This window comes from Megalobrama amblycephala, linkage group LG7 (assembly GCF_018812025.1).
Source record: "Megalobrama amblycephala isolate DHTTF-2021 linkage group LG7, ASM1881202v1, whole genome shotgun sequence".
NCBI lineage: Eukaryota > Metazoa > Chordata > Actinopteri > Cypriniformes > Xenocyprididae > Megalobrama > Megalobrama amblycephala.
Window position 1 is genome coordinate 23,988,143 of NC_063050.1, and position 16,085 is coordinate 24,004,227.

General features: G+C 38.8%; 1 protein-coding gene across 1 annotated transcript; it reads left to right on the forward strand.

The window, feature by feature from the left end:
* The first annotated feature begins 7,271 nt into the window (after positions 1–7,271).
* Positions 7,272–10,975, forward strand: pou4f2 (POU class 4 homeobox 2). Its single transcript, XM_048196665.1, has 2 exons — positions 7,272–8,262; positions 8,564–10,975. Exons 1-2 carry the CDS (start codon positions 8,038–8,040, stop codon positions 9,500–9,502), a joined length of 1,164 nt encoding a protein of 387 aa, XP_048052622.1. The 5' UTR covers positions 7,272–8,037; the 3' UTR covers positions 9,503–10,975.
* The last annotated feature ends 5,110 nt before the right edge of the window (positions 10,976–16,085 follow it).

Sequence of the window (16,085 nt, forward strand, 5' to 3'; positions counted from 1 at the left end):
TATGTAGGGCTGCGAAAGACTCGGCCCTCTGTTCAGAGGGATGAGCTGGATGTGGAGGGGGCCCTCTGACACCTGTCACCCTACAAGCCAAGCACAATTAAGGCTTCTCTTGGGGTTGGAGGGGGGGACTTGCCTGGAAGTCATGCAGCTCCTGGTGCAATGGGGAAGCGTTTGAAGATCATTAGTGTTACAGACCCTGTCTTCATGGCCCTGACAAACCTACTGAATACTGTGCTTTGATCAGGCCCAGGCATTTTTGTCAATAGCAAGGGTACAGTGCATATATTAGAAAGTTACTCACACAAAGTCAGCAGGTAAAGTGTCACGTTTAATAAGAGTCCATGCATTGTACTGATTGGAGCTAATTAGCATCATTTCTGTTTGGACATCCTGGGCAATGAACAAACTCATGCGTCATTGAGTATCAATGCATGAACTCATCAATTACCTGCTTAACCAACACAACACGAACTCAAGGAACATCATCCATTTATTGACTCCGATGTCCACATATGTTTTCTTTTTTCAATAATTGTGAAGTAAACTGCATTTGAAATACAAGCTTATGATCAATCATTTTTAATTAATATCAAAGTTTCTGTATGACCTAACATCTACCAAATCATGTTCATTGAGGTTGACCCTACCGGTGAGTGTGCTAAATTATAAAACACATTGTTAAAGTTCTGAGGAGTATTTGTCTTATGAAAACCTACTCTATGTACCAACAATGAAACAAGCTCAGTACATTTTCTGGATAGTTCTGCTCACCTAACTGACATAGTAATAAATGTTTCATTTTCAGAGAAGTGGGATGGGAGGGAAACTGTCAGAATGCACACTGTTCTGTGATGTTTCAATGACTAAGAAACCAAGCACTTTGTTACAAAGATGAGATTCATCACAAATAATGAGATGTGAGGGAGAAATACCGCCAGTATAATGGAGATACCACCATCAGCAACTAAAGATGTCTGATAATCATAGTTTGTGCTTCAAAATATTGGGTACTACCTCATCTTGATCTCCATTATGCAGGCTAGATGTCAGAAACATGAACAGTTGCTGTAGCATGTTTTCATTTACACATTCAGAAGTGCTAGAAACAGCTAGACATCACCTAAAACAGTCAGAATCTCAGGAAAGTCTCAGATACCATAACATAAGTTACTTCTCCAAATCATGTCACACAAATACAGGCATGTTGCACCTCAAGTGTAACTTTAAATAGTGTGTTTGGCAGGCGATTGGATGAAGGGGGAAGTGATAATTATGGCTGATGAGCGGGAGGCTGCATGCAGTGACAGTGTGACAAGCGAGAGCTCTTTAATTTGTTGGATCAGATAGTGACACGCTCCATCAGAGGATGGGGAAAACCTTTTCATTTGTGAGAAAGAAAGGCGGAAAGGGGGTCAATTAGCATCAACCATTAGACAACCCATGACATGCTATATATTATTACCTGGTACAGTCAGATTAATGAGAGAGGAAGAGAGAATGTTCAACTGTGTTGGATTGAATTCAGAAGCTGTACAGTCCATGAGCAATCATAAGGAAAACAGCTGACATACCTGCACAAATGGTGTGCTTTTGAAGGCATCATGATAGCAGATATACATACATTTGTGTATTATCTGTGTATTACTTGATATATATATTTATATATACAGTATACATCGATCAGGCATAACATTATGGCCACCTTCATAATATTGTGTTGGTCCCCATTTTGCTGCCAAAACAGCCCTGACCCATCAAGGCATGGAGTCCTGTAAGTTGTGAGGTGGGGCCTCCATGGATTCGACTTGTTTGTTCAGCACATCCCACAGATGCTCGATTGGATTGAGATCTGGGGAATTTGGAGGCCAAGTCAACACCTCAAACTTGGTGTTGCACTCCTTAAACCATTCCTGAACCATTTTTTCTTTGTGGCAGGGCACATTATCCTGCTGAAAGAGGCCACAGCCACCAGGGAATACCGTTTCAAGTGTGTACATGGTCTGCAACAATGCTTAGGTAGGTGGTATGTGTCAAGGTAACATCCACATGGATGGCAGGACCCAAGGTTTCCCAGCAGAACATTGCCCACAGCCTCACATTGCTTCAGCCGGCACACGCACCTGGCCGTCCACGTGATGTAAACGAAAACGTGTTTCATCAGACCAGACCACCATTTTCCATTGCTCCGTGGTCCAGTTCTGATGCTCGCGTGCCCACTGTTGGTGCTTTCGGCATTGGACAGGGGTCAGCATGGGCACCCTGACTGGTCTGCAGCTATGCAGCCCCATACACAACAAACTGTGATGCACTGTGTATTCTGACACCTTTCTATCAGAACCAGCATTAACTTCTTGAGGAATTTGAGCTACAGTAGCTCGTCTGATGGATCGGACCACACAGGCCAGCCTTCGCTCTCCACGTACATCAATGAGCCTTGGCCGCCCTTGACCCTCTTGCCGGTTCATCACTGTTCCTTCCTTGGACCACTTTTAATAGATACTGACCACTGCAGACCGGGAACACTACACAAGAGCTGCAGTTTTGGAGATGCCCTGACCCAGTCATCTAGCCATCACAATTTGGCCCTTGTCGCTCAAATCCTTACACTTGCTCATTTTTCCTGCTTCTAAAACATAAATTTTGAGGACAAAATGTTGACTTGCTGCCTAATGTATCCCACCCACTAACAGGTGCTGTGATCAAGAGATAATCAGTGTTATTCACCTCACCTGTCAATGGTCATAATGTTATGCCTGATCGGTGTATATATACAGTATATATATGTGTGTGTGTGTGTGTGTGTGTGTGAGAGAGAGAGAGAACATGCTCAAAAAAATATATTAAAAACCCAAAATTACTAGGCTGTTATATATATACATACATATATACATATATACATACATACATACATACATACATACATATATATATATATATATATATATATATATATATATATATATATATATATATATTGTAATTAGTGCTCAAAATAATAATTGCATACAAAATAAAAGTTTGAGTTTCCATAATATATGTGTGTGTGTTATTTATAAATACACACACATAAATGTATATATTTAAGAAATATATATATATAAATATATTTAATTGCATACAAAATAAACATTTGTATTTATATATACATAATAATTACACTCAAACACATTCATATATATATATTTACAAATATTTAGAAGAAGTATATGTATTTATTTATATTTTTATATAATTTACATTACATATAAATAAAAATATTTTGTACGTAAATACCATATTTCTCTTAAATATATACATTCATTTGTGTGTATTTATATAATTGCACACAGTACTCACACATATATTATGCAGTCAAACTTTTATTTTGTATGCGATTAATTGTTTGACAGCCCTAATATACATATTATATATATATAATATACTATACTATATCTATAATACACACACATACATAATTTATGTTTATATATATATATATATATATATATATATATATATATAGTTTTTTGTTAAATATACATGTGTATGTATTTATATATACATCATAAATATACACAGTACACACACATATATTATGTATTTTGGATGTGATAAATCGCGATTAATCGTTTGACAGCACTAAATATATAAATTGCAATTAACTCTGGGAATAGTTAAAATAAACTAACAACTTTTTTTAAGAATACAGAAGTTACATACATGGATCTTATCCTTTTATTTATTTATTATGGTATATGATGGCTTGAACTCCTAGATTTACAATTAAATAATGAATAATGCCAAAAGGGAAGTTGATATTTTTCATTTCATCCAGTGAGACCAATACAAAGCCACGATTCTTTACCAGTGCCTTATTTGATGCAATGACAGGTGCAGTGAACCCCTCTACAGTATATTGATTTGGAGGACCTAGAGGTATGTGACATCATTATGAGGATTGACCTTCTCCTGCTCTGCCCTGAAGTCTTAGAGTAGATGAACATTACTGAGATCGAGACTCTGGCTTTGCTACTAGGCTGGTAGTTACTGGTGTCATGGAAACATTTTTTTGGCATGTAATCTGCTTAGACGACGTCCTGTCTCTCAAAATCAAACTGCCTAGTTTTATTTACATTTGAAGACGTAATATATCTTTCTCAGAGCCTCCAGTTTGTGTGGTAATGCATTACCATTGCCTCTTCCGTTTGAAATATTAAAATCTGTGGGAAAAAGGACAGAGGGAGGTCTAATGTTGCTTATTTGGAGCTAATTACTAAGGCCATGTCCTTTTTTGCATCCACTGGTTCCTGGTGAGTGTCGACAGCATATTGACAAAAGGTTGCTGTGTATTAAACTCCTGCTACTGAGAACAGGGAAGAAAAATAGAATTTTCTCTCTTTCTTACTCTCTCACACACAAAAACACATTTTCTGTCTTCTCCTCACACACACACACACACACACACACATTCTTGATTCCCCTCTCTCTCTAAATATCCCGCACACTCCCACATGCATGGCGCATTCGCAATCTTTCTTTTTACTCTTCATCTCTCCTTTACTTTATCTTGAGCTTTCTCTTTCCCTCTCACATTCCGGTGATGCATCCTTTGTCCCTGTGTTCTTAGAGCAAGCTGCAGTGACTGTGTTGGTGGCACAAAGGAGCGGTGGGTATTAAAACAGCTGTCTCTGGTGGTCCGGATGTAATTGGGATTGTTAACGTGCTCAGCTCCTGAGGGATGCTCATGAGAATGTCTTTGCGTAAAGCACACAAGCTCCACAGCGGCATACCTTGATTTTGATGTACGTCAAAAAAAGCAAACAAGTCACCTGAGCTACTGTACATCAAGTCTGGCTGTTATTTTTTTCCCCTCCTTCTTTTTTATCCTCCTGTTTTGGGTTGTTGCTACTGGTGCACTGTTATTTATATGTAAAAGAAAATGTCTATGAAGCTCAATTTTAGTCAGAATTCCTATGAGAGCACCCTTTCTTAGTGGGGAAAATAAAAGTGTATTCATGAGGATGCGGACACGGCTTTTGAAGGAGGAGAAAAATCTTTGCAAACCTAGCTGCTAAAAGCACCTGTCTGGTAATACAAATTGAAGCACAATATCATCAAATAGACACAGAAAGAGACAGAGGCAGAGAGAGAGAGAGAGGAAAAATAGACAGAGGAACGGGGTTGAAGAAATTCCTAAAAAAAGGTGATATGTCATTTTTAATGTTAAAAGGCTAAACGTCAATGAGTATAAATCGACTTATTATTTGTAGATTGCGTACAGAGGGCGCATTGCATGTGCACGTGCAAACGTCACATATGTGGCTACTGGTACTGAAGTGATTGTTTTCAGTGGACGGTTGCATAAACTGCTTAGTCTTACAAGTTATTCATCTCAATTTTTTTTTTTTTTTTTAAGTCAGTTAGATAAAATGTAGATTGGTCTAATTTGAATCCGAAAAGTAAGAGTGATTAGCTCTAATTAATTACTAATTGGTCCGACTAGTTCAGTCTTAACTGTTTATGCAACTGGCCCCGGATTCCTTTTAACCTGATGTATTAAAGCTGAGCACTTAAATACCCTGATAAATACGCCACAGTGAGCAAAAACTACTCCTCAAACTCAATCGCCTCAGAGCGGAGCCCAATTGATTTATTTGACGTTAGATATACTTTTGTGTGCTTCATTGTGAATGAAAATTTCATTTGCCGATTTAGGGGTGGTGAAATATAAATGATTTCGTTAAAGTTTCATCATAAATCAGTCTTTGGGTATATACAAGGAGACATTGATTGGGCCTTGAAGTCTCCTGAGCAGGCGCGCCAGGGGTGGCCCTCCCTTTGGAGAGGTACTGTACCTCTCAAAAAAAAAAAAAAAAAAAAAAAAAAAAAACGCGTGGCTCCTGCACCATCCTCAAAAATATTGTCATTGCCATGGGACAAATTTCACGTCGACACACATGCTGTACATAAAAATCCGTGATATTTTTTTATGCATTTTTATGCATTTCGCCATTTTACATTGTCGGTTGATATAGTATTAACTCTAGTCTGATTTATTAAGAACGACTTAAGTCATTGTCATACAAGTTATTTCTTGTTATAGCCAACGTGTAGGCGTGCATTTGCCCCAACAACACTGACATGATGCAGCGCTTGCTTTAATTTAATTTCCAAATTAGTATAAATTTGATGACAAACAACCCTTTGAGACATTGATAAAGATTCATACTGCCATATTTAGTATATAGGCTACACTTACGTGAATATGTCACAGAATCTCCACAGAATAATGCATTTGCGTAATTAGGTATTTTAATGTTAATGACAGATGTTAACTCATTATTGTTATAACTATAAACCGTTTAGAAAAATGTTGAATGCAGGAATAAGAAATAACAATTAAATGCATTTAAAGTTAAAATTTGGATCTCGCGTTATGTGCACTTTTACATGCGAGGCTAGTCGGTCTATGATGCATCAATTACCCCATCCAGTGGACTCGAATAGATTAAACAAATTAGACTTGCCTTGTTAATTAGAACATGATTAAAGGTTTTTAATTAAATCACTGATGAAGTAGTCTAATTAGAACGAAGATATGATAATAGCCCGCTGCGACGAGTATATAATTGTATTGGTTTGCAATTAAATCCTAAAGAGTTGTAAAAAATCCGCTTTTCAGTGTCATTAATGAAATACTTCACATAGTGTATAGCCTGTTCTGTTGAGACATCAAATTCATAATACACGCTCAATGGCTTTCCTATTTATTATTTCAATAACCGGGAAAACTAATAAATTCGTCAACAGTATTTTTTCCAAATAAAATCAAAGCAGGTTAATTAGTGAATGGTTCTCGAACAAATATACAAATGAAATTTAAATTCAATATTTCTAAATCTGACTGGACATAATTTGTTTAATGCGTGTCGGTATATCAAATTACCTCGCTATAATAGAATGATAGTCGTGCGTTTTACTTTGATTTATTTCGCCCAACAGGGACAGCAGATGATGGGGCTGTCTGTGGTGATTTCTTCATATTCATCCACGTTTCTCTGAGATCAAAGCGTTTTTTTTTTTTTTTTTATTATAGTGAAAGTTCAGTATTGTACAAAAATGTCACATAATAGGCTATAATAAACGAACAACGTGCATTTTGTCGAGAAAATTCTAAATACGCTTTCTTAGTATTATCGTGTAACACGGACATTGAAATAGAAAATGTTTAATGTTCGAATACAATTCTGCGTTGACTTTTATTCCTTTAACCATTGTGGTTTCCTCAATAACTTTATACAATACCAGATGCAGTCATTGCAACTGCCCATGCGCAGAGTCCCCAGTGGCGCTGTGGCTAATGAAGAATAATAAATCATGAAAGGTTTTTCAGGTACAGCCGAGAGAGTGTGTAAGAGGAGAGGGAGTGAGAGAATGGGCGAGCAAGAGAAAGAGAGAGAGAGAGAGACGCAGCCTGCCCTTCGCCTTAGAGCACAGACAGATCGAGTCCCCGCAGCATTGAATGTAGTCGACTGTCACCTTTATCCCATAATCAAATTCAACAAGAACCGGGATAAAGGTTAACGAGCGATATTGTTTTTAGCAACGTCGTTTTGGAGATTTGCGCGAAGAGAAGAGAGAAGAAACTTTTTGCAGTCGTTTTAAAAGCGTGAGCAAAGACAAACTCACCAAAGACATCAGATTCCGCTGTGACAAATGTAAGATATTTTGTAAGGGCGGAGGAAAATTCTGTGGAGCGTTTCGATAAGAGTTGACGTGATCTTTGAAGGAGTTTACCGACAGGTTGCATGGCTTACTGGTGCTCGCGACACATCTCAAGCCACGGCACGCGACGGAGCGACCAAGAGAGCGCGTTCTCCGAGACCATTAGGCAGCACTAGATGAGCTATCTAGAGACTTGGTGCATCATCCTCTTCACGTTCGTTGCAGCGCCAGAGACTTGAGACTTCCGCGCAGAGACTGGGCTTGAACTCCAGTCGAAGAAGAAGGCGGAGTCTTAACTTATTAAAAGGAACTCGCCAAGGCTCGGTCGCAAATATGATGATGATGTCTCTGAACAGCAAGCAGGCGTTCGCCATGCCCCACACCAGTTTGGCCGAGGCCAAATACTCCAGCTTGCATTCTTCGTCCTCCTCCTCCACTTTGACTTCCAACGCGCCCTCGTCCTCGTGCTCGTCGTCCAGACACAGCAGCACGATCAGCAGCAGCGGCGGCGGCGGCAGCTCGGAGGCGATGCGCCGAGCATGTCTCCCAACCCCACCGGTACGTATTCTGCATAATCACCGCTTAAAGGCACATTTTGACAGCCCACTTTTTCTGCTTGATGTTTTTTTCATGTCTGCACAGCAAATCACCCAACACCTCCATTTTCCCTCCCAACTTATGTATTCAGCCGGGTTTGCCTTTCGTATTAATTTTTATGACCTGGGATGTTGCATGTGTCTTGTTTTGTGTGTTCTTTTTTAGGATTTCTTTTTTTACATGCTGGAAATGTTTTAAAAGCACGGAGTGGAGCGCGAATTCCCTGCTGACAGTTATGTGTGCATTCTATTTGCAATTGCAGAGCAATATATTCGGCGGATTGGATGAGAGTTTGTTGGCCCGCGCGGAAGCTCTGGCGGCGGTGGATATAGTCTCGCAGACCAAAAGCCATCATCACCCTCCTCATCACAGCCCCTTCAAGCCGGACGCAACCTACCACACCATGAACACGCTTCCGTGCACCTCCTCGTCTTCCTCGTCGTCGTCCGTGCCCATCTCGCACCCGTCAGCTCTCGCGAGCCATCACCACCACCACCATCATCACCACCATCACCAGCCGCACCAGGCTCTGGAGGGCGACCTGCTGGACCACATCACCCCGGGACTGGCACTTGCTGGAGCCATGGCCGGGCCAGACGGCTCGGTGGTCTCCACGCCTGCGCACCCTGCCCACATGGCAGGCATGAACCACATGCACCAAGCTGCCATCAACATGGCTCACGCCCATGGGCTGCCATCCCACATGGGCTGCATGAGCGACGTGGATGCAGATCCCAGGGACTTGGAGGCATTCGCTGAGCGCTTTAAACAGCGTCGGATCAAACTCGGCGTGACCCAAGCGGATGTAGGGTCAGCGCTGGCCAACCTGAAGATTCCTGGCGTAGGCTCTTTAAGCCAGAGTACCATCTGCCGGTTTGAATCCCTCACGTTGTCCCACAACAACATGATCGCCCTGAAGCCCATCCTGCAAGCCTGGCTGGAGGAGGCTGAAAAGTCGCACCGGGAGAAACTGAACAAACCCGAGCTCTTCAACGGGGCCGAGAAGAAGAGGAAGCGGACCTCCATCGCGGCCCCCGAGAAAAGGTCCCTCGAAGCCTATTTTGCTATTCAGCCGCGTCCGTCCTCAGAGAAAATCGCAGCAATCGCAGAGAAGCTGGACCTCAAAAAGAACGTAGTGCGGGTTTGGTTTTGCAACCAGAGGCAGAAACAAAAACGCATGAAATACTCGGCCTGCGTCTAGCTCGAGAAGAACACCAACACGACGTGTCGAGAGACTCCTAAAAACTGTTTAGAGACGATTTGTAAAATATTTCTTATCTCACACCTTTTTCAATCATCAATAACTTGTGCATTGAACCAGAATTTCATGACATTCAAAAGAGACGTTTGAAAATACCAAATCACTGTCACGTATTACGCAAAGGGGATGTGGAATCATTTAAAGGATCGTTTGACTGATCAAGTAAGACCATTCGTTTTTCCTCACTTATTCTAGCACACTTTCTATATGAGAGGAGCAAGACTCTTTAAGCCTCAATCAGACAGACTGCCTGAAGCTAAATAACACATTTTAGTCATTTACCAGAAAGGGTTCTGTATCGAGCTACACACAACACCAGTAAATTATAAACTGATCAACCCTAAGGGGGAAAAAAAATCTTCAGGTCAAAGGGGTGACAGTGTCTTGTCAGTGTTTTTTTTTTTTTTTTATTTGAAATATTTTTTTTCTCAGCATGTCACGCTTCAATCTGGTGTTACTTCAGGGTTCATTAGAATAATAATAATAAAAAAAAAGTCCACGAACGATTCTGCAACATTATTAGATAATAACCAAAACAGCTCTTTGTAAATTATTGATTTAGCTGTTACATGCATAATTTTGTCTGTCGTCTTCTTAATTCCACTTCTGTGATTTTAATAATGAAAAACCTAGCCTACAAAGGGGCGATGAGAATATCCATATATTTTTACTTGTGAAGGCATATGGATTTAGGACGTATACATTTGCTATAACTGACCACTTAGTTATTAAAACAGAACATACTGGATAAACTGAACACGAGGTGAGGTTCAATTGTTTTTAGTAATGGGGTTTGTTCAGCCAAATATCTGTTGCAATACGCCTGCGCTCTGGCTATGTTTCTTATGAACTATTTATCATGTGAGGTAATGTTTACTTCATTACATATTTATTGGGATTCCCTCCACGTTTTTGCTTGAGAAAATCATATTGAGACAACAAGGAAAACGTGGCCCTCTGCAAATGGGGAAATTGCTTGAAACAGGCCACTTTTATTTTCTTCTTTCGTTGTTTCGAGAAGGCACAATCGAGAGATACTATATGAGAACATTTTCTTTGAAATTATTTTCATGTATGTTATCTGCTTATTTATTTGTATAAATATACGCGTATAATTATGGAGTCGTTGCTTGTTAAATTCACCATGTTTAGTAATGTTTTCTTCATGAAAAAGATGAGTTTCATGGAAGCATTCACGTAAAATGTAAATATCTCATTTGGACATACACATAAAATATCCGTACAGGTATTTGCTGTATTGCTGTTTTAGCTGCGGTAACTGTAATGTCTGTTGCTTTAGGTTTAATTGTCGGATCAATTCATTAATTTATTACATCAATGTATATTTAAGTTACTATTTGATAATTGAATTGAACTATGTGTTTCATTAAAGAACTAAATTTTAACATTTTATGGAACGTTCTCAATGGGTTCATTTATATTCAAAGGCCTAAACAGAGTTCTCAAACGTTCTCATCATGGACTACATGTTATGTAAATCAATCTTATATCGCTTATTGTGTGGATTACACGTGTCTTTAACACCAAGTTGCATTTTTCTTATTTCTGCTGCAAGACACAAATGGGCACTCAGATTAGTTTAGTATCTTACTGGTTGCTTAAAAAAGACACCTTGACATCTTGAGCTGTAGAGCTACGCTTGGTTTTTTCATGAACGACTTACTGCTGCTAGCATTCACAGCCCTTAGAAGCCTACCTGAGAGCAAATGCTAATATTCTATTAGAGTCTAATCATGAAGTCTATAGAGATCTGGGGAGGTCCCTCGAGCACAGCGCTGCCAGATGTCAGGCCGCCAGAAAAACACCTCGCCTGCCAACGTGCCGGGCTCCATTTAAATCCACAGTCGATGGTTCTCGTTCTTCTGCCGACATAGGCAGCCCTTTGAAGACTGACTCAGTTCACTGTTAGGCCGTATGAAAAAGAAAAAAATAAATAAATAAAAAAGAGACGGGAGTGTCATCTCAGCTGCGCCGCTCATGTCATGGCATTCTAGGCGTACCAATTGCTTTCAGCACCACGGACAGCCGCCTGAATAGAGGAGGTTTTGCCATTGATGTTTCCTGCCGATTTTCAAAGGGATTTAACAGATGACGAATGCAATTTGCATTCCGTTTTGTTCTTTCGAAAAACGTGAACGTAATATATTTTAGCAAAATTGTATTTTTTTGTATTTCAGTTTTTTTTTGCTACACTGTAAAAAAATATTTTCACGATTTGTGACAACATTTCTTATTTTGTCAAATCAACTTCAATAATTTATGTAGTTCAGATAACATAATATTTTCAGTTTCTGTTGATTAAACCAATCGCCTTCATTGTATTAACTCATTTTTTTTTAATTTCAATGAACTCAAAATTTTAACTATAACAATTTTTTTTTTTTTTTACAGTGGGAAAAATACTCGGAAAATATTTAGTGGAATTAAAATTCGTAATTTTTTCCCCTTCAAAACTTCGATAATGTTACGTAGACTATTGTAGAGTTCTTTTCCAAAACATTTCTGTGAATCCACAATTATTTTTATATTTTTTATTGTAAAGCCTTATAACAATCATATCAGTATTCAATTTATAATTTGGTGATTCATTTTTAGAAGCTCTCTGACTGAATAGACCCAAAAGTTCTCATCAATTCTAACCTGCTTCAAAGGAGGAAATCAGTTCTCCTAAACGAGCTGATCACTTAACACGATAATATGAACGAATTATTAAATTACACATGGAATTATGAAAATCAGATAATTACTAGCACTAAGTAAGTAATCATTAACTAGAGCTGTTAATTACAGTCGGTCATGGAGGGCTGTGGGTGGAGAGGCTCGTCGGGAATGGAAATGAATCTCGTTGCTTGACACATATGGACTAAACGGCCTATCCCGAGCGAGCTACTTTTTAACTTTCAGATAGGTGCGAAAAATATCGATCGGATTTTTTTTTTTTTTTTAAACCAAATCAGTGAAGGGGAAACAGAGAGGTAGACTAAAATATAGGATCATTCAATAATCACACAAGGGTGCGCTTAAAATTATATTTCCAAGAAAATTGAATGTGTCATTTTATTCTACCTTCCTTTAATAGACTGATCCAAGAGGGGGCACTGACCTGTTAGCGGTAGCACATACATGTGATTCTCATGCTTTAAAAACCATGGTGGTCACACTCAAAAACGAAAGGGCAGCGCTGTTTTCCTTTGTTATAATTAGGTCTTCTGTTTTCTTTCTCTTTCCCCTGAACATTTCCCCCCTTTCATAGGGATAGTGATGAAATTTTAATGAAGCCAGGGACTGTCGGTGCTCCGCCTGGGGACTTACGAATAGAATATTTTAACTGTACATTTACCCCAAGTGTCTGCCATCAAAGCACGTTAAGACAAACCACAGGCCTCTGACGTGTTGGAGCCCCTTATTTAGCACTTGAACATTTATTGTATTGTCACTGATGTCCATTGCATTTTTTTTTTTGTTCAAGGGCAGGAGATTATTGGTATAATTCTAAGAATTTCGTTCGTTCTGGGCCAAATATAAGGAATTACATTTTAAATTAAATAGCTTGGCTAAACGCCACACATTTTACACAGATGTGTAATAATCGTAAAACACCTTCTACAAAACAAATCACAAGTAGTCTATGAATGAATAAGTTCGCCATGTCTTGAACTCTTCTCACACACACACTCGTGCCAAAGGCGATATACAATTTTACGCATACTTGATTATGTGGGAAAACCAATCATTTATAATTCTAAATCTAGAATTATTAAACCATATCAGACCTTTGTCGTTAAACAATCATATTTCCGTACAAATAATAATAATAATAATTTAAAAAAAAAAAAACATTACTAGAAGCTACTACTGCGATAAATAACAGTTATAGGGTCATTAACAAAAAAGGTTTAGTTTTAGTACAGGTCTCTCTCGTCTAACAATATTTAGCTGTTATCATAATTATTATCAATTTTGCTTTGGAAAAAAAAAAAAAAAAACGAAAAACAATGTCAATTATTTCCAGACTTGCAGAAGTTAAGTTTTTACCCTTACGTTCACCTTTGTTCGTTATGGAGCGTATTATATTCTAACACACTAAACAATTTAAAGAGATGCCCAAATAAATATTTAAGCACACAATATATATATATATATATATATATATATATATATATATATATATATATATATATATATATATATATATATATATATAGATTTTTACAATATAGATTTTTGGAAAAAGAAAAAGAAAATATAAAACATGAACAAGAGAGTACATTTTCTTTCCGTCGTTTCCTGAAGCGATTCAGTTTACGGTAGCCTTTATACAATTTTCCAAGGCGACTAACGAAGAAATGCACATAACAATTGAACATGATTCTAACTTAAAGCAAAATCAGTTTACGCTGTAAGTACAGATCGTGGCATATACTGTTGAAATTTGTGTCTTCAAAAGAGGCCTATGGTGATTAAATATTAAAGAGCCTAGGATGAGCCTGTATGTTTCTCGCCCAGTTCTGGGTTTCTTCCTGCACGCCATGAAATTCATTTAGGCTTTAACGCACAGCACGTTGCGTTCTCTTATTCTCAGACGCTGTTGCGCCGTTCCAAATGAGCAAGTCGCAGTTAGATCGCGCATTTGGCAATAATGAGAAGGTGGTAGAGCTGTCTGCTGGATGTGTGTGTTCATTGAGGTTTGACAGCCGTGCTCCGCTGCAGATCTATTCATCATACCCGCAAGGACTGACTGCCTCTCTCTCTCTCTCTCTCTCTCTCTCTTTCTCTCTCTCTCTCTCTCTCCCCTCTGTCCTCAGTTTATACAGAACAGAATCATTTACATAAAGTCCTTAAGGCAAATAACTGTTGGGGGCTCTAATTTATATCTGATCGAAAATTAGCCGTCATTATGCGCCCCATTAGCCGCGTCTTTAATGTGCTTCTAAGCACCATTTGTCAAGCAGCTTGTTAATATCCTTCAAGTCTTTAAAGTTGAGAGCTCATTAAAAGACTCTGCGCCCTGGTATTGATGCTATTTTATAAAATTCTGCAAAGCGTGAAGGACCGTTTAAAAGTTTTCTCTTCCTCCTATAACTGAATGATGTATGGTTTCCTGAGCAGCAGGATGGATGCACCATTGTTTCCAAATTCAAAGTTATGTTAGTGTACGTCTTACACGTTGTAGTCAACAAGACAGGTTGCTGGCCTAATCTTTCGCATTGTTAAGTAAAATTATGAGGATAGCTATCACAAAATCCTGTAGGCTAATTGGCTTCTGGCAGGTGAATTAAGTTGGAACATGCAATAAAACCGACTTGCAGGTTTGCAAAAATTATTTTGAATCTAAATCATGAACTGCTTTCATAAATAATTTAGAAAATCACCCTTTGAACACAAGACACATTCTAAAAGTCGTGCAAATTCAACAGTAAACTTTGTTTTGTTGGCTATAATTAGAAGCCTTCTTTGAGGTGGAGGTGGGGGTGGGGGGGTCTAACAAAGTGTAGTAAATAGATTTAACTATACAAATACAAATAATAAAATCAATGGCATCTTCAAACAACTTTTCAGTAGGCTAAGCAAAAAATGCATACCAAAATATCGCATTTTTACGCAGCACGATTTGTCTAAAGAAATGTCTAAAGAGGTAGCCGTAGGATCAGTAGTTATAACACGGTACATACTCTTTTATTTGTCACTTTTTTCACAAATCACACGTATTTCAGTAAAACGTCTTACAAGACGCCAAACTCATAGCGAGCCTTATAGATTTCCCTCAGAAATAGTTGACCCCCGAGAGTCACTTATAACTCGCAAATTGTCAATACTAGGTAATGTGTTTCTTATCATGATCTGTCCTCCATAATTAGGCATGTGCTGTCTGCCCGTGGGTGGGACTTAACGGGTCCTTATTATTAGTTAAAAACTCAAGCGCCCCGTCGTTGCTTCCGTGGACTCCTCCAGGCTAAAGCAATAAAGTGCGTAATTAGAATGCTAAAGACAGATGTAAATAAAAGCAATGAGACAGTGGTGAGAGATGAGGCGCTGGGGTCAGGTTCTCATCAAAAACCCAGTTGGTGTGATGACACGAAGCCCGGCCAAGCGCCAGAGGCCCGGGGCTACAGCGACAGACCACAGGCAGAATGTACTAAATGACTTCGATGGAGTGCCATAAAAACCTAAAACGTGTTTAAAGCATTTCTGGCTATATTGCATTATGCATGCATGTAATGCGCCGCGCGAATGAAACATTATATAGGGTGAATTCAGTTTGACTAGGACACTTTTTCCCATTTCAATGGCAAAAATGTCCCAATCAACCTGGAACCGTTTTAATCGCACTACAAGGCGCTTTGTCACATTAAGAGTTTGCATGTTGTTTACATGTAATTTCGCACCCTTCACTGATGAAATGACCATTTTTTAAAATGCCTATGAATTTGTTAATTATCTTTGGAACCTTTTGTCCCATATTTAAGACATTTATGGTGCAGACTATAAAAAATACCATCAG